The sequence below is a fragment of the Rhinolophus ferrumequinum genome, chromosome 25 (assembly GCF_004115265.2).
Source record: "Rhinolophus ferrumequinum isolate MPI-CBG mRhiFer1 chromosome 25, mRhiFer1_v1.p, whole genome shotgun sequence".
Classification (NCBI taxonomy): domain Eukaryota; kingdom Metazoa; phylum Chordata; class Mammalia; order Chiroptera; family Rhinolophidae; genus Rhinolophus; species Rhinolophus ferrumequinum.
The window spans coordinates 35,028,562-35,051,136 of NC_046308.1; the positions used below are offsets into that span (position 1 = coordinate 35,028,562).

General features: G+C 51.6%; 2 protein-coding genes across 5 annotated transcripts in view; one reads left to right on the forward strand and one right to left on the reverse strand.

Moving 5' to 3' along the window:
* The window catches only part of LOC117017402 (beta-galactosidase-1-like protein 2), a 48,252-nt gene extending 42,727 nt beyond the window's left edge, over positions 1-5,525 (forward strand). Inside the window, exons 12-19 of the mRNA XM_033097553.1 lie at positions 334-440; positions 985-1,125; positions 1,429-1,500; positions 1,777-1,855; positions 3,915-4,002; positions 4,316-4,427; positions 4,887-5,003; positions 5,258-5,525. Coding sequence (XP_032953444.1) covers positions 334-440; positions 985-1,125; positions 1,429-1,500; positions 1,777-1,855; positions 3,915-4,002; positions 4,316-4,427; positions 4,887-5,003; positions 5,258-5,344 — 803 coding nt within the window. The 3' untranslated portion in view covers positions 5,345-5,525. The remainder of the gene's footprint in view (positions 1-333; positions 441-984; positions 1,126-1,428; positions 1,501-1,776; positions 1,856-3,914; positions 4,003-4,315; positions 4,428-4,886; positions 5,004-5,257) is intronic.
* Positions 5,526-8,601: 3,076 nt separating this feature from the next.
* B3GAT1 (beta-1,3-glucuronyltransferase 1) overlaps positions 8,602-22,575 on the reverse strand; it is a 29,297-nt gene continuing 15,323 nt past the window's right edge. The window contains exons 2-7 of one of the 4 annotated variants that reach the window (XM_033097555.1): positions 17,610-17,705; positions 17,299-17,445; positions 14,077-14,585; positions 13,170-13,466; positions 12,348-12,448; positions 8,602-8,840 (exon numbers count right to left, since the gene is read on the reverse strand). In XM_033097555.1, the coding sequence (XP_032953446.1) occupies positions 12,362-12,448; positions 13,170-13,466; positions 14,077-14,585; positions 17,299-17,445; positions 17,610-17,705 (1,136 nt within the window). In that variant the 3' untranslated portion in view covers positions 8,602-8,840; positions 12,348-12,361. Of the gene's footprint in view, positions 8,841-8,901; positions 11,176-12,347; positions 12,449-13,169; positions 13,467-14,076; positions 14,586-17,298; positions 17,446-17,592; positions 17,706-22,575 lie in introns of those variants that run through there. The other 3 variants (XM_033097557.1, XM_033097556.1, XM_033097554.1) reach the window with 3 other exon arrangements.

Below are 22,575 nucleotides of genomic sequence, written 5' to 3' on the forward strand. Positions count from 1 at the left end.
ATTGCACTTTACCTCCAGTTGGTTGGTGTACAAGAACACCCTAAGAGAAAGACAGGCAATTTTGAGAGACTGTTTTCATCATGTTTTGTGTCTTGCTAAGTTTGCCTTTCTGTAGGTGTTAATACTCCTGAGGATATGGGAAGGCCCCCTGTCCTCCCTACTGGCATCACCTTCCCAGTGGGGTCTCGGCATGTGTGAGGATGGGCCTGTTTCCCTGTTGGCTCTAGGATTAAGGAGCACATTGGGTCATGGAGAGTAGCCAGGGGTTGGGAGGGCTGGAGGAGGCAGTGACTGTTTAGTCCTTTCGGGATGGCCCTGTTGTCTGTTTTTCAGGTGGCCCTCTTCCTCCCCCACCTGCCCTTCTTCCCAAGACTGCATATGAGGCAGTGAGGCCAACTTTATACCTGTCACTGTGGGATGCCCTCCAGTACATGGAGGAGGTGAGTACCGCCATCAGGAGAGCAAGGCCAGGAAGCCCTCCCAACAGATGTCGTGGAGGATGAGAAATTAACGCTTGACAACCTTGAGGTCCACTCTCCAACTTTAGAACTCAGAGTAAAGAGAACAAACTCATCCCAGAGTAGGAAGTGGGAAGGAACAAAACGAACTTGAAGAAAAACTGGGTAACACAATGGGGATTCCCTTTCTGCAGCCTCAGTGGGCAGGGAGGAGGGTGCACCTCCTGTAGCTGATGCAGAGGGATGCTGTGATCCAAAATGATGATGGATTAAAAGGCTAAAAAGCCACTAAGTTGTAGGGTTCATTTCCCTCTTTCACACCCCCATCCCTGTGACCCTGGAGAGCCATGAGAAGTCAAGACAGAAAAAAAATGTTAGTGGCCCCTGCCCTGCCTCTGCCCCCAGTACGCTAGCCCCCAGGTAGGTCCTAAATACTACCCAGCACAGCCCCAGAAGGCTCAACAAGAGGTTTCTGCCTTTGTCTCCTCTGCCTAACCCTGTGCATCCCTGTCTTTTCTCTGTACAGCCAATCAATTCTGAAACGCCTGTCAATATGGAGAACCTGTCAGTAAATGATGGAAACGGCCAGTCCTTTGGGTACACGCTGTATGAGACCTCCATCGACTCATCTGGCATCCTCAGTGGTCTTGTGCGTGACCGGGGACAGGTAGGAGTATCTCCTGTTAATTCCTATGACCTGTAGTGATCAAGCCCTACAATATACCCCTGACTCTCCTGCCTCTTTATGCTCCTATATCCGGCTGTTACCAGTGTGTAGAGATGGCCCTTCACTGTCAGTTGTGCAGTCCTTTGCAGCTATAATCATGGGCACTCATTTTTCCTCTATACCCGCCTAAGTCCCTCCTCAGCACACACACACAGTGTGACCTCTTTCTTTGCTTTAGCAGAGATCCCTCTTAGGCTTCCTTCCTGTCGACCCATGGATACTCTCTGTCTGTTTATCTGGCAGGTCTTTGTGAACACAGTATCTATAGGATTCTTGGACTATAAAAGGAGGAAGATCTCTATCCCCTTGATCCAGGTTTGTTTCTTGGGGAGCTGGGTGGTGGCTAGAGCTAGCCACTTCCTGAACAGGTTTGGTGGGAGTCAAGGTTAGGAAGACCTGGAAGACAGGAAGCTCCTTAACCAGAGCTGTATGTGGAGAGTGAAGCAGAGCATTGCTTTCTGATCAGCAGGGATGCTTTCCCTTGCAGAGCTTAGAGAAGAACTGGGGTTCCACAGAGAAACCCTGAGGTATACTTGTGACCTTATGGCTGGGTGACCAGGCGGTCATCATCGACCACTGTGTTCCTGGCAGGGTCACAGCACACTGAGGATCTTGGTGGAGAATTGTGGGCGAGTCAACTACGGGGATAATATCGATGACCAGCGCAAAGGTGGGTCACAGCACATGCTGAATGAAAAGCTACTGATACTCAGCATATGTGTGACTATCCTTTCTCCATTCCAGCTCCTCAGCAGGCCATGAGGCTGATTGCAGTGACATGGGTCATGGAAGCCATTGGAGGGAGGTGGAGTCACCGAAGCCCTTTGGAGGGAGGTGGGACATGGAGAACCACTGTAGTGAGCTGGGGTCATGGATGCCCCTTACAGTGAGGAGGGTCATAGAGGCTTATTGGAGGGAGGCGGGTCATGGAGGCCCATTGGAGGGAGGCGGGTCATGGAGGCCTGTCTCAGTGAGGTAGGTCATGGAGGCCCACAGAGTGAGGTGGAATCATGGAGGCCCATTGGAGGGAGGTGGAAGTGGGTCTGAGATGCCCACCTGGGTTCAGACCTCTTACTTGTTAGCACTCCCTGTATCTGTTCTCCACATGCCCTTGGTGAATACACAGCAGACACTGAGCCCGCCTCTGCAGCCTGCTATAGCAGGGCACTGTCTGTGTGGTGTGTGTTGTGTGGGGGTGGGGGGTAGAGTGGGTGGGTGGGGTGGGGAGGCACCTGAGAGGCAAGCAAGAAGATTCCCAGAAATCCAAAAAAGGCATAGGACTCCTGCCTTCTTGGGTTTCCACCTTGAATTTCATTCCTTGATTCACCTTGGAAATTCACTGATGATCTTATTTGTGGTGGACAGAAGGCAGGACACACAGGTAAACAAAATCCTCTTGATGGCATACCTCTCTAGGAATATTCCACCAATTCATTTTATTTTCCCTGGCTTTCTAAATCGTCTGTGCTTAAATCGGCCTCTTCCTTCCTATCTGTCTATTAAAATGCAGGTTGTTTCATGTTAGTTATAAAATAAGAACTCAGAAAAAGTAAATCCTACTGTGGTAAGACTGGTGACCTCCCAATTCTCTCACTGGTGTTTGCCTCTGTAATGAGGAAACATGTACATCCCTTCCTGCCTGCCAAGGAAGCCATGTGGTCCAGCCATTGGGGGCTTTCTGGATCCTGGGGATCAGCCCTTTCCACAAGGGTCTCAAAGTAGCTTCTATCGCTGTCCAGGCTTACCTTCCCTTTCCCCTAAACAGTCCTCTAGCAGTCTTCCTTGGGTCTCCGTTTCTTCCTCCAAGGAGCTCCCACTCCAGGCTGCTCTTCATTTCCTTTGTGGGACGAGACTGCCAATTTGACCCTTTCCTAGTCTTTGCCTTCCCAGACCCCTGGTCCAGGTGTGCCCTGGATTCTCATTGTGGAGTTCCCATCCTGTAGAACAGTTCGCTGTTTATAACTCACAGACCTCCTTTCCAGAAATGTGTATGTTCCCTCACACACCCAGACCTGCAATTGCAGAGAGCCTATAGGCCCCATGAAGCCTGTTCCCATTTCCTGGCCTATCCAGATTCTGCTCTAGCAACTCAGCAGCAACATGGTCGAGAGGACCTTGGGGCTGCTCTGGGACAGAGTTGACCCCTTCCCTACGGCACTAATTAATCACTGTTCGAGTGTGTGCAGTTCCCCAGAGTTGTACATCCAAGTGATATTGCCATCTGTTCACAATTTAAATACTGAAAAAAAATCTATCTTTAATTTTAGGTCATGTAGGTTTCTGGCTGAGTTATTAGGTCTGTTTAGTCTGGGAGCCCACCAAAACTGGCCTTGAAGCTAGGCTAGAACCACTGTGAACTCCTGGTCTTCTGCCCTTTGGGCCTCATTTTATTGTTTTGGGATTCTCAGCCCCCAAAAGGGAGCTTCTCCCTCAGAGACAGGCCAGAGACTGTTGATGCCCTTGACATTCTCAGCTCTGTCATTGCCCTCGATGTATTTTTTTCATGCAAATCCTAGGGACTGACAAATACTAATATTACTCATTCTCATCCCCTTTGGGATTTATAGGGAAGGTTTTCAGGCATGTGATGAGCCTCTTAGGGAGTATAAACTTCAGGAGAAATCCTCACTTGAACTTCCCAGAAACTTTCCATGGATGTGCCTGGCCACAGCCAGGTCGTTGTCCCCTGCCTTTGGCTTTGCTCATGTTTCCTTGTCTCCTTCCCACAGGTTTAATTGGAAATATCTATCTGAATAATTCTCCCCTGAAAAACTTCAGAATCTATAGCCTGGATATGAAAGAGAGCTTCTTTCAGAGGTGGGTCCCTACCAGGGCAGTGTGTGAACTCCTAGTTAACATGCAGGAAGAGCCAGGAAGGCCCTGAGAGCTGCTCTGGCCTCACCCCTCCTCCCAGTCACATGTGAACAGAACAGAACCCAGAGCAGCTTGCCCGGGTAGGGGCAGTGCCAGCATTGGAGACTAGGGAATTTCCACAATATCACCCTGCTGCCAGTCCTGTGCCCTGGTTGACAGGTAGGGAACTTTGAATGCCTTTGCAATTAGCTGCAGGATGGGACCCAGATCTGAGAAAGTACCCTCCTTCCTTTCTTGTCTTCCGTTCTATCCATAGGTTCAGTGCCAACGTGTGGAATCCTGTCCCCGATGCACCCATAGTCCCTGCTTTCTTCCTGGGTGCCTTATCCATTGACCTTTCCCCTCTGGACACCTTTATGGAGCTGAAGGTTTGTAGCCCTTTCCTGCTCCGGTTCTCGTCCTCTCTCAGAATGCTCTGAGCCTGAGCCATGAGGAGGGTCTTGCTCCCCGCAAGGCACTCCTGAGCCTTGCTGGAGCCCTCTCTACCACCTTTGCCTAGATGGTCCCCGTCTTTGTGTTGCCCTCTCTGAAAGGGCCCCATGAGGCCTCCTTTGGGTGAAGGGAGTGGGCTCAAAGCAGAAGAATCACCTGAGGGTTCCTACATCCAATATGAGCTTGGATGCCCTGCCTGGGAAGTCAGAGCTATTAGGATGGGAGACAGAACACCCGACCCAGTAACCTCGTGGCTGTCGAGATATCCATTTACATTGGTCTCTTGCAAGCTGAGAGAATGCATGGCAGGTGTCTAACTGTGGCTCTGCCTTCCTGTGGGACTTGACATTTGATGGCTTTTGTGGTTGACTAACACCTTCCCTGCTCTGTTGAAGGGCTGGGAGAAGGGGGTTGTATTCATCAATAGCCAAAACCTTGGACGCTACTGGAACATTGGACCCCAGGAGACCCTCTACCTTCCAGGTACCTGGTTGGACCAAGGCATCAACCAGGTGGGAACACTTGCAGTCCCTTCCATTTTCCCTGGGACTCCCTTCTCTTTCCTGCTCTCCCTTGTGTCACAGTGTTTCTCTGGGGGAGGGAGGCAGGGAAGGCCCTTGTCACAGTCTATTAAGGCTGGTTAGGGCAGGAGAGGGGCAGAAGTCCCTTCTGTCCTCTTCCTTGGTGCTTATGAGTTGTGGGTCCCTGTTCTTTCTAGCCCAGTTCCCAACCACTTCCCTCATCTGGCTCCCCCTTCTCTCCCCAGGTCGTTGTTTTCGAGGAGGAGATGGCAGGCCCTGTGATACGGTTCACTGAAACACCCTACCTAGGCAGGAACCAGTACCTTAGCTGAGCAGCGCTTCCCAGCGCCCCCTGGTGGAGAGAAGCAGGAGTGCCCCCTTCCTCACAGCTAGGGTTTCGGGGCGGGAATTCCTGCCCATTCTCAGGAATTTTTTTCGCTTTCCCATTTCCAAATCCTGAGATAGAAACTGTTTTCTGTTCTCCACGATGAATTGTTTCCATCAACTGACGGCCGATACTACCAACCACTTGGGTTCAAGGAGCCGATTTTCCCGATTTCCTGACTAACTTTTCTTGGGATTCGGGAATGGAAAAGCGAAAAAACATCCCAAGAACAGGCAGGAATTCCTGCCCGGAAACCCTACTCACAGCTGACTGGAGCCTGGGTGTGCTAACCCCCTCCCATCCTCCCATCAGGAGAGTGTCCTTAAGTAGCAACCTCAGGGAGCCAAGGGCTACCTCTCTGCCCACTGCTTTAGTTCAAGACCCAAAATCTGAGAGAATTGAAGAAGAGAAGTGGGATGGGGAGGGAGGGACTCCCTTCTCACCTGAATGGTTTCTTGACTGGGCTCTGTTGATGGCACCTTTCCTACTCCCTGCTCTTCTGAGAGAGGACAGAAGGATGTCGGGTTGGAATGTCTAGTCAGATCTCCATGTGGTGACACATGGACTTCAAGAGAGGTCCTGACTAGCTGGGCATGGCTGCTGCATACGTGTGCTCCTATGAACGTTCTCACCTGACCTGGCCACATCTCTCAGGGCCCCTGTGCGTTTCTGAAATAGTGGGTTTGTCACCACTTGTGGAGGACAGGGAAGGGGGCGGGGATGTCTTACCTCATTCGGCTCTGTTTTTTCTTCACAACCCTCCTCAAACCTTTTCTGGGATTCTGGAAGATACTTCATTTGAGAGACACACATTTTTCCTTTTCATTCCCACTCTAATTGCATCCGACAGGATGACAAGCCGAGCTTAAGAGAAACAGAAATACTCAGCCATTTGTTTTCCTGAATTAGAGAGTATTTCCAGTTTTCCTCCGTGAGAAGAGGAGGAAATGTAGATCCTAGCAGAAACCACACCCCTATTAGAGGGTGCAGGAGAAAAAGTGCAGAGGACCCAGCTGCAGTGGTGTTGGTAGATCGCCTCCTGGAAATGTTGGGTCGCCACGGGGCCTGCAGGCCTAGCGCAGACCTTGCCTCCAGCTCAGCCTCCCTCCCTGAACCTCCTGTGAACAAGTAGCAGGGAGGAGAGGCAGCCTTCCTTGGCAGTTGTCTGTCCAAATGTGAGGCTCTTGTTCTGGGGATTGAGTCCAGTGGTTTGGCTCAGGTTCTCTGTCCTGAATCGCAATAAAACAATAGAGTTGAGCAAACCCTCTTTGGTGGTATTTCTCTGATCCCATCTGTGCTGCTGTTAGCCAGAGGCAAAAGGCAGTATGCAGTCAGGCACAACAGCTAGCCCAGCTGGTACTCAATAGCCAGGTGCTGACTCCTTACCACTTCCCTCCTGACCCCCCGCCCCTTGAAATGTCACTGTGGATTGGAAGTGCCTTGGAGAGGAGAAATCCAATACAAATCCATTCTAGTGCTGGTGAGAGTCTGCCGGACAGCCAAGTTCTCAATATATGAGTCAGCTGTAGTGGGTGAGTTTTCTTCACAAACAACATCTGGATTCTACTGCCACAAACTACCTTCAATAATAGGCAAAGTCAAATAGCAGACACCTCCCCAGTACAGTGCCTACACCAGGCGCCCATAAAGACAGGTGGGAGTTGCCTGGCATGAGGCCCCCAGCAGCCCCAAAGGCTTCCATCCTGTGCTTCGCTAAGGAAAGGGTTCCATACTGGGGACAGTTATGTTGTGCAGCCCCTGGGCCCAAGAGCTGAGCTGGGTCAAGGACAGAGAGTCATAGGGGGCTGGGCAGAGAAGTGAAGTTATTAAAGTGAACTCCATGGACAATGGCAGGTGGCCAAATGAGGCAAAGTCCCCAGTCTTGGCCAAACTCACCAGCTATTCTTGAACTGCTTTGGAACAGAAAACATGGAGCTAAGGCGTGGAGGAGACCAGGACTACTTGGGTGCATGAGTAGCGCTGGGGAGCAGTATTGCTGCTCCTCACTTTACACCAGAGTGTGCTTCTACAAAGTTGTATATAAGTTGGCTTCTGTTGGAAAATGTGACAGGGAACTGGTATTTAAAGGAATCTTACAGTGAATCCTGTTGTAAAGTGAAGAATGCCCTCAAATTACTCTCTTAAGCAAATCTGCACCGGGATGCATTGGCCCTTTCTCAGGGGGAAGAGCCTCCTGTTCCAACTTACTGTTCTTGACTTTACCTGCCAAATAGCCCTGCGGTTTCTCTCTGTCAAAGCCCCTTGGCAGAGATCATCTTCCAGAGCTTATTCACGGTTAGTCCAGATCTTCCCAACTGGATGGCCTCATCTCAGAGTCTCTTGAAGACTCCTTCTCATAACCCCAACCTCTAAGTGCTGGTGGATCCAGACCCACTCCCTGGGCTTCTTCCCTCTGTCCACTCACGGCGGTAGACTCATCCACCTGGGGCTTGTAGACAGCCTGACACTTGTTCTCTCCAATGTTCATCTTCACCTGAGCTCCAGGTGTACTAGCCGCCATCTACTCACCTTGTCTCCTGTACGTGTCTAATGGACATGTGACACATGTGACACCAAACTCCAGTTATCCCACATCATCCCTCCTGCACTCTGCCCTGTATCAGGAACTGGCCATTCTATTCTGTGTCTCAGATCACTTTTGGCTCTCCTCTTTCATATCCAACATCCAATCCATCAGCAAATTCTCTTGGCTGTCTCTCTTAAACACATCCAGAACCCGACCACTTCTCTTTGCCCCAAAACTTTCATCTTCATCCAACTCACTGTCATCCCATGCCTGGATTATTGCAGGAGTCACCACCCCTAGCCTGCCCTGGCTCACCCTCTCTGTTTATTGTCAGCACAGAAAGTGGAGGTATTCTTTTAAAAGGCCAATTAGATTATATCAGTCTTCTGCTCCAAAACCTCCAATGGCTTCCCTTTTCACTCACAGTAGACGCCAAAAGCTTTACCCTGGTTCCCAGGGCCAACCAACATATTCTGTGCCCACCCCCATCCCATGTCCATCCCATCTCCCACCACTGATGCCCTCCCACCTTTCCCAGTCAGTTGTAGTATTCATACTGGTTTTTTGCTGGTCTTTAAACATGCTAACCACTGCCCCCCCACCACCAGGGACAGAGTTCTCTTTTCTGGAATGCCCTGACCCAGATAACGGCATGTCTGCGTGCTGCTCATCGGCTCAGACGTCACCTTATCAGGGAGGCCTTTCTGACTACCCTGTGTAGGGATCAGGTCCTCTCCCTCTGTCTCCCCCACTGGCCTCATTCTTGTCCTTAGACCAGATCACATCTAAAATACTATACATCTGTTTATTGTCCATCCAGGTCCTCTCAAGAGAAGGCATGCTCCATGAAGACAAATGCTCTGGTTTTTCACTGCTCCGTGCTGCTCCTAGAATAATGCTTGTTCATAGCAGGCACCTGACAAATAAATACTTATTGGCTGGTTAAAGCAATATAGGAGAATAAAATAAAGCAGGGCTGAGGAGGATTATGACTGTTAAAAATCATATTTGACTTTTAATTCCAAAAACAAATTAAATAGTTAAATTAAAACAGACCAGATGGTGCAGCTGCATGGGCTCCATCCTCCCCCTACTCTGTTTGGGACAGCTACCCCCGGCCTCACTCCTGTATGTTGGGGAGCAGGGAACAGACTGAGTTTGGAAAATAAATTGTAGTCATGGACCCAATTCTGATTTATAACAAACTCATTCCCAACACAGATGGAAGCTGCAGTCCACCAGGGTTATAATTATAAATAAATACACATGCAGCTAAGAGAGGATATTAAGTGAAAACAACTCAACTAGCATTTGCCAAAAAGAAAAGAGAGAGAGAGAGAGAGAGAGAGAGAGAGAGAGAGAGAGAGAGAGAGAGAATGAGAATACCCCATTTTGTTGTTCATTATCAATTTCCTGAAAATGAGCCCTGGGTAATTTGGCTGAGAAGGTGGCCTAAGCCCAGCCGAGCTGACCTGAGCATTCAGGGCTGGTTTCGGTGAGGAGGCAGTGGAATGCCTGGGCCTAAATTCACTCATTTGATGACTGCCCTGTGTCCACCTCCTCCCTTCTCTCTCATGCCATGCCACTTGATTCTGAGGGATTGATTTCCAAAGCAACCATCGAAAACGTTAAGAGGTTGGGGAACACACTGCAAGGTGGCTCAGGGTTCTCAGGGATACAATCCCATCGGATGGGTTCATGACTACCGTGGGAAGTTCAATCCATTTCAAAATAGGCAGTCAATGCTATTTTTTGAATGTTAGGTCGCCCGACTGAGTTCTACCCCACCTCCCACCCAGGAGTGGGTTCTCAGTGGTCCTCAGACAGGTCCTGTGAGTTTAAATGGAGTGGGAGCTGTTAGCAGTTAAAAAATAAACACCTCTTCAGTAGGCTCAGATCTTTCCTTTTCTTCCACTTGGGAAGAAAATTGTGCTTCCAACTTTCAGGAGCATAAATGAGATAATCACCAGAGGGCCCTGTCCTGTCTGAAAGCCAGGGGCCTTTTCAGTGCCCTGGAGAACTGAACACACTTTCCTGCTGGTAGAGGGGAGCAGCACATGCACTGTTCTTTCTCTGGAGAGGAAAGGGTGCAGCTGGACCTGAGGCAGGCTCGCCCTGCATGCTCCACACTTAGAGAAAAGGGAGATTTTCTTTCCCATTTTGTGTTTAAAATAGAATAATTTCCAAAGTAGTGTGTGCTCAGGTCTCCTTTCCTCAGTGTCGAAATGATCTCTGCCCCTTTCCCATAAATCCCTCTGCTAATGCAAAGTCCCTCTCCCTCAAACCAGGGGCAGGAAAGAGTCTTGGAGTCACCCCTGCCTCCCTCCTCTTTCTGCCTCCCCCGCCCCTTGCTCACTCGAGCCACTGAGGTCTGTGGTTCTCAAGAGCTTCAGGAAGAGGGCTCCTGCCCTCCCTATCCCAGCCCAGGCAAGGGGCCCTAAAGCCCAGTGGGCAGTGGGGAGGCAGTGTGGGGACAGGGACCCACGTGGTCTTAGTCCAGGTCAGTCCATGACCTGTGCTGGCTTGAGGGCCCACCTGCTTCTCAGTGCTGCAAGGAGCAGGCTTGAGGGGCGTGGGCTGGTGGAAGGGGCTCTGCTCCCACCACAGCATGAGGTACTGAGGTACAGGGAGAGCCAGTTGGCAGACCCAGGCTCCCCTCATGCAGGGCTGGTCGCCCTTTGGCATCAAAGACAGCCTTATACTCTGGAAACAGGAACTAGGGGAAAGCCACAGAGGCATGTGTACTTGGGAGCAACTCTCTGAGGAGAGGAGGGGCACTCCTGGGCGGGGACTGCTCTTTTGTCTTCAGAATTCTCTGGCTGGCTGGTCTGTGTGGCCTTGCTGGGCCCCAGGAGCAGGGTGCTGGGGAGGGCCACCCTTTACTTGACTGCCGAGTCTTTGCACCTCCCTCCCAGTTCGACATCACTCTGGGGCCTGGGTGCCCATGAGTCTGCTTCTGCAGGCCTGTTGGTACAGGAAGCTCTGGGGAGGCGTACTGGGGCACCGGTGCACTGGCTGGGGGAGCTTGGCTAGCAGCTGGGCCCTGGTCACGCTGGATGGAAGAGAACAACAGGTGTGGGATTTCTGTGCTTTAGGTTCTCCGTCCTTTGTCCTGGCATCGGGCTGGGCTCTCTCTGAAGCCCCAGAACAGAAAGGAAGGTGATGGCCATTCCTTAGGAGTTTGCCTTGGAGGGACCATCAGCCGTGGGGAGAGGATGGAAGGCCGGGAACAGGGTCTGAGAGGGAGGCTCCTGTGAAGGGGAGAGGAGCAATGGGTGAGGTGGGTGAGGGAGTGGCCAGTCTGGTCAAGCCGCTCAACTCTGGGCCCCTAACAGGGGTCACCCAGGAGCTGCAAGGAACCCACCCCCCCGAGTCCTCTGTGGACCCCTTATGAGGGGTGGGTGCAGGCAGATTCCTCCAGGGACCCGGTAAGGGTAGGAGGCAGGGCATATGGCTCAGTATTGGTGCATTTTAGTGGCACTGGCCCAGCTGATTTGTTAAGTTCAGGGGACAAAACAGGCAGACTGACACCCTGGTGTCCCCTTTTGGCAGGGCGCTGGCAAACGTGACACAGAAACTGACACTAAACTCCGGGGCCACAGTTCACATGTGTCCCATTGTCTGAGTTCCCACCTCTGTGATAAGGTCATAGAAATGCCCAGAGAAAATTCCTGGCTTTGCCAATCAGCTGGCACAATTCATTTCATTTAACTTTTCTGAACATCATTTCTTTACCTCTAAAATGTAGACAGATCCTGTGGCCCATGTAAATAGAGGGTTTTAAAGAATCAAATAACAACAGTAACACATATGGAGGACTTATTATGTGCCAGAGATTGTCCTTGGTACCCCCAACAACCCATTATACAGATGAAGGAACCGAGGCCTAGAGAAAAAAACGTCAAACAGTGAAAAGTGGTAGGTCAGGACCTGAACCAGGCTCTGGGGCCCATCCTTTCTTCACTGTACGACACTGTCACTACTGCAAGACACATGGACATGCTACATGAGGGGGAAGAAGTGAGTAAGGGGTGGGTCCTTTTCACAGCAGCATGACTGAAGAGGAATCCACAGGGCAAGACAGCCTGTGAGAGGGAATGTACATAACAGTGCCTGGCAATGGGACAGGCATGATGGCCAGAATAGTAGTAGCAATGATTGGAAGTTGTCATCCGGCGGTGTCTGGAAGGACAGGCCTGTCAGGGAGCTGGTAGCAGAAGGACCTAGCTGTGTGGGAAAGCTGGCTCCTGTTCCAGATAGTGCAATGGGAAGGGAACTTCAGCTATGTCTCCTTCATGCTTCCTGGCATTATCCCTGTCCTTCCACAATTAAAGACCAAGAAGAAAAGTCTCGGCGGATTTATTCTGGGTCCAAGTTTGGTGTGCTCCTGCCCAGTGCACCGCCGCCCTTGTCCCCACTGTACCTGTATCCTGGGGCTCAGATCTCCACAGTGGGGTCAGTGAAGCCTTTTTTCCCCTCGTTCACCAGCACTGGCTTCTCTGTGCGTGTGTGCCAGACCAGGATCTGTGCGTCCAGAGACACAAAACAACATGGGGCAGTCGCCCTGACCTTACCCTGCCACCTCCCTGCTCCCACCACACTCTGCAAGTATTTCTCCTGCCCCCTCCCATTCTGCCCTTGTTCCCATCAATTTTTTTCCCATTGTTCTTTATTTCTATCTACCCCCTCACTCTTGCTGTTTGTACATATGATGCATTCAAAATAACTGTTGGAAACAAAGTCTGCAGCTACAGAAAATAGAGAAATTCTAAGATTTCCCCTTGCTTCTCATCCTCCCCTGCATTTCTTAATAGTTCTCTCCAGAGACAGAGAAAGTTGTTTGGGAGCCTTCAGGTTGACAGCCCAGGCCCTAGCCGGAGAAGTTCAAACTAGGAGCAGTGTGTGTTTGTACATGTGCATGCATGCGTGTGTTTGTGCATGTGTGTGTATACATATACATGTGTTTGGCAGGGAGGTCATGGAGCCCAGCTGTTTTGAGGTGAGGGACGACGCAATCCTTGGCTCTGTCTCTCTGATCACTACCTTCTCCATTTCCCTGCTTGTCTTTAGTGTGGCTGCCTGACAGGTGATAAAGTGCCTTCCCAGTAGGGTGTTCTAGGAAGCATGGATCTTCTTTGCAAGTCTGTTTTGAGACTTTGATTTCCTGTTCCTTGATCTGTAGGGAGGGTCCGAATGGGCTTGGAAATGTTTGCATTACGGCTTTCAGTTCTGCTGAAGGCCTTACCTTGGTGCAGTTGGCTGCCTTGGGCTCTAAGTCATTGAGGGTGACCAGTTCTCGGAGGAGGCTGCTTTCCTGGTAGCCTCCCTTCACGCCACGCAGCTTGAAGTAGGCCTGACTTCGCTGCAGAATGAGGCGCAGGTTGACTGCAAATCCAGCCATATCTATTGCAAATGGTCTGTGGGGGTCAAACACTGTCTTCCAGCCGACCACCTTCCCTGCTCCGTTGACCCGTGGGGCCTCGTACCGAAGGCCGCCGACGAAGGCGACAGGCCACACGGACACTCTCCTGGTGCTGCGCATCTACAAGGGGGACCCGGAGTCAGGACACCTGGGACTGCTGATAGGGAGTGACGCGTGTCCACATGGAGCATGGAATCGTCAGTTACCTGTGCACACATCTGAAGCCGTGCCCGGGGACCCAGGCCACCTGTCCACAGATGCATGCCCGTGCTGGGCATCTACAGAGGAACCTGGCCTCTCAAACCAGCTCCTCTGCCCCTCTCCACACGCCCTGCTGCCCCTTCCTCCCTGGGTACAAAATCTTTTGGTCTTCCCAATTTGCAGTCTGACACGACCCCTTTCCCTGCCCCAGACTACCTTGACTCACCAACTCCACGGACACGGAAACCGGCCCCTACCTCACTCAGAGCATGCCTCAACGGCTGGGACTGTGGTCCAGGAACCCCAACATCTTCGTTGTCACTAGGCGGGCTGCTGAGGCCTGCAGCCAGGCCTTCCATCCCGTCCCTAGTTCCCTGCAGTCTATACTGACCCCAGCCTGGCATCCCCTCCTGTGACAGTGGCCCTGTGTGTCTCTACCCAAAGGGCCCCTCCGCAGGAGCATCTCCATTTCCCACACCAGAGGCCCTAGTCCTCCCACCCCTCCCCCTGCCTTCTGCCCCATTCACACCTCCTCAAAGAGCTCCAGACTGTAAGTGTTGTCATCGTCAGCGAAGTACACCACCCCGGGCTGGCTGGAGTTGCGGGGGAAGGTCTCGCGCAGCCAGCGCAGGGCCAGGTTGCGCTGCATGGTGCCCCGTGGGATGCGCGGGTCACGGGCGTCCCCACGTAGCTTATAGTTGCGGGGCGTCTCCACGTGCAGATGCGTGTAGTTGAGGCCCGTGTCGCGCAGCAGATGTGCGGTCAGTGGCGTGCGGCGTGGCGCGTCCTCCACCACCAGCCAGTGCAGGTTGGGCACGTGCAACAGTGTGTTGGCCAGGCGTGTGAGCTCGGCCTTCTGCACCGGGCGGCTGTAGGTGGGCGTTACCACGTGGATGGTGGGCAGCGTGTCAGACCACGGTGGGGGCCGCGTGTACACGTACTCGGTGCGCACCACCTCCACAATGTCGCGGTCGGACATGCAGTACTCCCTGGGGTCCGTGCCCAGTGGTGTGCTGCGCCGGGGATCACTGCTGTCATCTGTGGGTGGGGAGACAGGCAGTGTGGGGGACTCGAGCACCACCAGCTCTCTGGCCTCCGGTACTGGGCAGGATACCGCCCACCCTGCCAAGACAAACCTGCCCTCTGCTCCTCCTCGGGAATGTAACGGGATCCCTGCCTGCTGCTCTCTCTGTTAGAGCTAATGGTGATGGCTGCGTCCCAGGAATTCTAGTTCTGACTCCCCGGATGACAAAGAGATGACCTCTGCCTCCTCCTCCATTGAACAGCTCTGTAGCTATTTGAGTGCAGCTGGCCAGATTCCAAGATGCATCCTCAGTTCCTAAATGTGTCGGGTTTTATATGACAAAATGTCTGACCCTCATCACCCTGGTGAATCCTCATCTGGCCAGTGCTGACCTCACTGCTCTACATGGGATTGAGTTTTCAGAGCCTGGTGGCACTGCCATCCTGTGGTGTAGACGCTGCTATGCCCAAGAGCAGCATTAGTGCTTTCCTGGGCACAGCACACTGGACTCAGAAGAGTGTGAGGTTAGCTCACTCCGATTTGTCACAAACCCTCTAGTCAAGTGGGGTCTCTCCCCTCGTGGCCGTATGTAATCTGTCCTTTGAATCATGGTGCAGAATTTGATACTTAACTACTACATTTTATTCCAGGGTATTGCCCATAGTTGTCAAGATAATTTTGAATCCTGAACCCGTCCTTTTTGATTTTAGATGTTCCTACATTTTGGCATACACAAAAGGAAAGGACGGAGACCTGTTTTAGCTCTTCTGCTGGTTTGATGTCAATAAGCTGCGCTTTCTGGAAATACTCATTTGACCACCTGGGAGACAAACTGTACCACGCCCTGACCCTGACTTTTCTAGAACTCAGTTGATGTTTACCCATATCTCTACAAAGACACCATGAGGGATGTTGTGTGAAAACTTGCAGGGCCTGATCCATGGTGAAACACTCCCGGGCAGGGGGAACCCATTTCTTCCTGAAGGCAGCCTGCTCCTATTGGGGCAACTCTCATTACCAAGCTTTTCCTTACATGCTGGACATTTTCCCATTTAGTGAAGTAGTAGTCCTATCGAGAGGAGAAAGGGCCATTGGTAGTCATTCTTAATAAGCCCCTTCTCTCCAAGTGACAGCTTCCCGTTCGGACCACTGTGTGTTCCTCACTGCTCTCACACCATCTCAGCAGGAAGTGAGAATGGCCATAGGACAGTAGCCAGCCCCGCTTCTGCATGGCTTCATGCAACTACGGGTACAATGAGCAATCACATGAAAGGGTGGCAGTGCCATCCTGGCCAGTCACCTCTCTTCCTTCTCATGCTGCCGTCCGCATGTGAGGACTTGTGTGAGGTCTGACGCTGGGCTCTGGGAAGAGACACAGACGAACCCAGAAGAAGGCCTCAGGGAGTCACACAGGCTGGTGGCACAACAAGACACACAGTACAAGCTAGGAGCCTGCTCCCCGGGCCATGGATACAATGTCACGGGTGTGTAAGTACAAGGGCAGAAGACTGGCAAAGATGCAGTTGATCAAAGGTGACTTTTTGGAGAAGTTTTGGGTCAAAAGGTGAGAAGAGAACAAGTTTGAGGAAACAGGAATGAGTGATCAGGATTCTAAGACATGTAAGGATTAATTTATCTTATGGTCAGTAAAGTTTTGGAAGCTGAGGCCTGGGGAGGAAATTTACAGCCATTTGCCCCACTTTTTTGCCACTGAAATCCTCCCAAACAGGTGGATCTGCACCCTGGGAAAGTCCTCCATTCATTAGACTTGGTCACAGATGAGCTGAGCCTTTCCCGTCGGCTGCAGAGCTTCTTCAACCTTTGAGTCATAAAGGGCTCCCAGGGACCCTTAACTCTATTTCACTGCAGCTTTCATTCAGTCCCTCTTGGCGTGCTCTGGGGAGACAGATGCAAATTCCTCCTCCTAAGGCAGTAAGGTCAGTGCTTAGCAAAATAGCCTGGCATCTCTGACCCTAGAGTGCTGCCAAGAATGGAAGCCACTTGATATCACGTCTTTTCATACATGGTAGCTTTAACCCATCTGGGATGATGTAGGAGAACAACAATTCTAAAGTGAAAAGCACCAAAGAGAGATTTTGGAGTTGGGAGGAGAGAATAACTGTCAGGAAGAGAGGCTCTAAGTGTGGAGTCACTTATGCATGTGTGGAGTGACTAAAGACTAAGGCATGAAGGGCAGGCCAGAGGTGGGTCACATGGGAGGTTTTGGGGGTGTAGGGAGTCCCGATGGGAGAGGGAAAGGCAGCTTGGTGGAGGGGAAAGCTCGGGATCCGGAGCCAGGAGACGCCGGTTCTAACCCCAGTTCTCCCACAAGTGCTTCATGGGACTTTTCCTCTGGCTTGGTCTATTTTTACCAGGTAGGACTAGATCAGGACTGCCTAACCAGGAAAAGAGGGGCAAAAAATATATTCTTCCCAGGATAGGCCAAGAATTCTCCCCAGCCATCCCTCCCACCACTGCTGAGTGCTCCCAGTTCTTGCACATCCTGGAATTGGACACAGAGTTGTGCATGTGTGTGTGGTAGCATTCATAAGATTTCCAAAGGGGCCAAGACTCCCAAAAGAGTCAGGTCATTGACCTGGATCCTCTTTATGGTTCCTCGCAGCTGCCTGGTAAATGAAAATAAGATCTCCATCAGCATTGGCTGTGCTCACTCTTATTACTGAAGCTTGGCTGGGGCCGGGGCTGGGGCTGGGTGTGGGGGCTCACCCTTGTGTGCAGTGAGGAGAGGTGCAATGGTGCTCTGGTGCCACACAGTGACAAGCAGTGTCCAGGGCAGCACGATGAGGACGATCGCAAGGATGTCCCGTCTTTTCGGCATCTCCAAGACTGGCTGGGCCCACAGCTCCTCGTTACCTGAGCAGCAGCAAGGTCAGGAGAGGGATGACACCAGAAGTGGTGGCAGCAGACAGTGACAAGCACAGGGAAGAAAAGAATAGGATGGGCTGGACAGGCTAGGCACAGGGATAGCAGAGAAGCCAAATGTCGGCTAGAAGGTCTTACCAGCGCTCACAACCCACCCATTGCGGAAGCAGGTTTGCAGAGTCCAGCCTGACCGGAGTCAGAGAAGGGGCGACTGCTCAGGAGCACGGTCAGGAACCTTGCGAAGTGCACACCTGCAAGAGAGAGCAGAAGACGATGGCCAGAGACCTGGGCGGGGGACAGACGTAGAGAAGGGCCAGGCCCAGCTCTGGGACACACAGCATTGGAGTTTTTGTAATGGAAGCCAGACTGCCATCTCCCTGAGGACCACTTCTCCCTGTCTGCCTGGGTGAAGTGAACCTCTGCAACCTGCAGAAATGATGGTATGGCACTGCCACACTCTGTATGTTCAGCAGGGCACAGAGGTTAAGGGCACAGACTTCAGACACACCTGCCTTGGTTTAAACACCAACAAGCCATACGGCTTTTGACAAATTACAGCAACTCTCCATGTCTCAGTTTTCTCATCTATGAAATGGAGTACTATCAGAACCTACTTTACAAGGTGGTTCTGAGAATTAAGCAAGTCAGCACCCATAAAACCCTTAGGATGGCACTTGATGTATACATATTGAGTGCTCAAGACATGTTAGCTACTGTGCTGTCCACATTGTTTGGGCCCAGATGTTTTTTTGCAAAGCCTGAATAAAGGGGTCAGCATTGGGATGAGTCCTTTGAGGACTAACAAGAGATGCCTTGGGAACAGGCCCTAGGAGGAAATGCTGCAAGTGCCCTCCCTTTTTTGATGTCAATAGGAGATTCTTGTGGAACACCCACTCAGTGCAGGACAGAGCACTGGGCACCGGAGCTGGGTGTCAGCAAGAAGAGGTGGTTCTGATGGCGGCAGCCGCATCCTGGGGAGACAACATTCAAATGGTGGCAGCATGGGCCCCAGGAGAGGGAGCCTTTGTGAAGAGGATGGATTTGCTCAAATTGCCTCAGTTCTGCAGAGGGTCTGCAGGCAGCATCCTCCCCTGGGCCTTATTCTCTCATGTGACAAGGAGAGTAGCATAGAGCCCTGTGACCACGAGGGAAATTGTCACATCCTATTCTCCTCGTTTCTACTTCTGTGCTGAGCACCACGCATGATGCAGATGCTAGCACTCAGCAGTGAAACCCTCAGAGGCCCGCTGTCCCCAGGTAGTATGTGCTTTTCATTGCTGGCAGCCTAGAACAATGGGTGAGGAGGAGTTTTGTTCCTCCACATTTGGAAACAATGAGTTTTCTTTTGCTTGTTGAGTCCTCTCTCCAAACAGTTCGGACATTTTGTGAAAGAACCAGGTATTCCAGTCAGGAGCACTGTGGCCTCCTGGGTCAGCCAGCAAGCCTCCATCACCCACCATCCAAGGCCTGCTCTGGCTCCACAGTCTCCTAGTGGGCAGATGGAGACAGGCTGTCCCTCACTCCACAGGGGAATGCAAGGCCTACTGGGGGTAAAGGGTACAGGCAAAGACCAACAGTGGGGGTACACAGCAGGAAAAATAATCCTGGGGAGTGTGTGCTGTGTCTCCTATAAACTCCTCTTCCATGGCCCCAATAGGTGACACAGCCCAGGGTCTCATGTACTGAGTGTGGTGAAGCAGAGTCACCTCATGCCACACTTCTAGCTCCAGCCCTACTCCCCACTCCAAGGCCACTGACAGGGCTGCAAAGGGCTGATCAAGGCCTTGGTTTCGTTCGCTGATCTTAGGCCACATTTGATGGAGGACAGGAGAGCTGCTGACAGGCCTAGCTGAGAGATGTGCTCTGGGTTCTCGGTGCCTCCCAATGGAGCTTTTTCAAATGCCCTTCATCTTGGAGAGGGTTCTAAGCCCCAGATGGAGAAAGCAAAGGCAAGGTGAGCTGCGTGCCAATTGGGTGTGCACAGCCAGCCTACTGTTGTGCACTCGCTTAGCTGCCTTCACCCCTTTTTCTCTGGACGGTCTCTTTATTGCATGCCTCTACCTCTGGCACCTGTCGACCTCCTGCTTGCCTGTGGGGCTGTCCTTAGTAATAATAGCTGTTAGGTAACACTTGTGTCCAAAGATGACACTCAACAGTTCATGTTCAATGTCACCACAGCGAGGGGTGGGGCGTGTTGCCCTTGTCACTGTTTCACTTGGAATTCACTGAGGACAGTGAGGATCAGTAGGTGGCCTGAGGGCACAGCCAGGACATGGCGGAGACAGACATAAATCCAGGTGCTGCTGTCAGGTGCATCAGAAGGGAGGTTCTACACCCCAGAGCCCCGAACCTGGTCAGGTGTGGAGTGATCACAGGGACACAAACAGGCCCCAGCTTAGAGCCATCCGCCTCCATGAAAGCCGCCTCCACTGCTGTCCCAGTACCTCCCTGGAAGCAGGAGCAGGAAGGGGGATGGGCGGGGGGAGGTGGGGGGAGATGGGGGCAAGGCTGGAAGCGGGCCGTGGAGAGACGGTTCTGTCCCATTTTGTTTTTTTGCTCAAAACATCTATGAAAGGAAAGGGAGGAGGGAATGAGGGAGAAAAGATTTAAAAATAAACTTAGCAATAAACCCAGTTGTGCATTAATTACTCTGGAAGCCATTACGGCTTGAAAATCCCATAACTTTAATGGAGGCTATTATAAGCATAGTAGCGAAATCGTGAAGCTAATTACCAGGCAGTTATTAAGCAGAACAGAGAGAGGCCCCAGCTTTGGAGAAAGCCAGCTGGCCATCAGGGGGTGGGTTTTGGGGAAATCGGGCTTGGGGCTGAGGGGATTGGGTTGGGGAGACCTGCAGGAGGGCTTGGGGCAGAGAGGAGGCTGCACCTAGCCCAACTCCAGCTTTGAGGTTCAAGTCCGAGCTAGATGAGGATGCCTACCTTGCCACAGCCTACTTCTTCTGCCTGGGCCTCGGAGGAATGGCAGCAACTTCTCTATGGTCGCAGGCTGTATCTGCCACAGACCCCAGAATTGCCCTGGGCCTTTGGTGAGAGCAGGCAGAAGAATCAACACCCAGATGGAGGAGGAGCTTGTCCACACCCAGAAGCCAGGAGAGGGGCAGGAGCAAGGGCAGGGAGAAGGAGATGCTTGAGGAAGTCGGGTAGAGGCAGCCAGGCGCGGCTCACAGCAAACTGCAGGCATGAATGAGTGGGGCCCCAGGGTCTGCTGTGGTCACTCATGTCTGTGACCAGCCTCAACTATCATTTGTCCCTCAGCAAGTGCAGACATGAGGAGGCGCTACCACTCCCCTGGGTGTTCTCAGAAGCCTCTACTGGACATAGAGGAAGGCTACACTGTGGGTGGAGCGTGTGTGGTCAAGTGCAGGACGGTCATTTGTCAACAGGAGCAGAGCAATGCGAGGCAGTGGTAAGGAGGTGGGGATGAAGCGGCCTGGGCAGTATTGTGGCCGGCTCTCCCCTGGGGACTGGGGTCCCACCGCTTGTCCGCCTTGGCCTATACTGTCATCTTTAAAACATGGAAGCTGGAGTGGGAAAGTTCAAATGAATTTTCAGTTCTGCCATTTTAGCAACAGTTAGGACTCCATGAGGATGAAGAAATGTCCTCCGTGAGAAAAGTGGGGGTCAGATGGGCAAGTCAAGGCCAAAGTCAAGGCAAGAGGCTGAAATGACAGCTTTCTATGGAAGTCGGTCATAATTTGAGGGCTAATTGCTCACAGAGAATTGGCCGTGACTGGAAAGACCTAGTAATCGGAATTTGCCTAAGGGCTTTAGGGTGTTGTGAGTTGTACATGAGAACTAGAAAGTGTCTGGACCCAGGTGGGAGGGTTCTGGTGCCCACGGCTGGGGCAGAGACAGCCAGCCTTTCAAGAGAGGCTGGGCCCGGGAGATGGGCTTCAAGCCTGGACAACTCCAAATGCATGGAAAGGCCTTCTTCTGAGTCCACATGTGTTCAAACTTTATCAATGCCCCTAGTTCTTGAAGAGGAGGCTTATTTAACTCCATTCAACAAATAGTAATTCAGGATCTGTAGTGGGCAGGCACTGTGTTAGATTCTATGGGCAATGCAGCAGGCAACGTGGGAGAAAGGGCAGGGGCTTCCTTCCAACACCTCCCGACCCAGAGGGAAGGAGGGACTTAACACAGCTAAGGCTGATGTGTGATGTGGCAAAGATTGTGTGTGTGCGTGTATGTGAGTGTGTGTGTGTGTCTATGTGTGTGTGTGTGTGATGGAGGTCAATTAGAAACAAGCTCAGAAACCAGCTGGGTCACTGGTCTCTGCAGGATGACACTAGCTGTGTTCCCCAATACGACTGGCAACAGTAGTTAATTGGTTAGCCAAAGGAGTCTGTTAAAGTGAGGAATCCTTCAAAATTATACATGCATACCGTGCATGTTTCAATTTAAGTAACAATTAAGGAGCCAAGAGCTCAGCAGATGATGTTTCCCTATCATCGCACAATACGAGGTCATTTTCTCCAAATCCAAACCACTCATCACCGGCTGGCTTGTAGCATTTCCGCTTTCTCCACACAGGACCTTGGCCTTTGCTTGGGCCAAGAGTCAGCTGGGGGAGTTTTGCTTGGTGTTTCTGGCATCATCCTGGCCACAGGGCAATGCCTGTGATCTCCTGTTGAGTTCTTTAAAGTGATCCAAGACCTGAAGGACACTTGATGTGCAATCTGAGAGCAGAGTCCTTTAGAATTTTTATGGCTTTTCCTCCCAATCTTTGCCTAATTTGGAGAACTTTTTCTCTCGACTCACCTTACAAAGTTTTTTGAGAGCATTTAACTTAATTTTCATAGAAACAACACATTTCCTTCTTTCCAGCTTATGTTTCATGATTTATGTAATATTCCATGATGAGGATCACAAGCATGACCTTTGTAAACAGATTGGAAATAAACATTACAGACCCTTGGCCTCTAGGCTAGCATATGGCTCAACTGGTGTGAGCCGGAGCAGGCCCCCGGAGGGGAGAGCTGGCATTATACGTGCACAGGCACCCGTTAGAGTGCTTGACAGGTGGAAGGGAGAATGGTCAGTGTTCTCAGTGCATCGAGGGACCAAGTGGAGGCTGGTTAAGAGAGCTTCTGTTGTATGT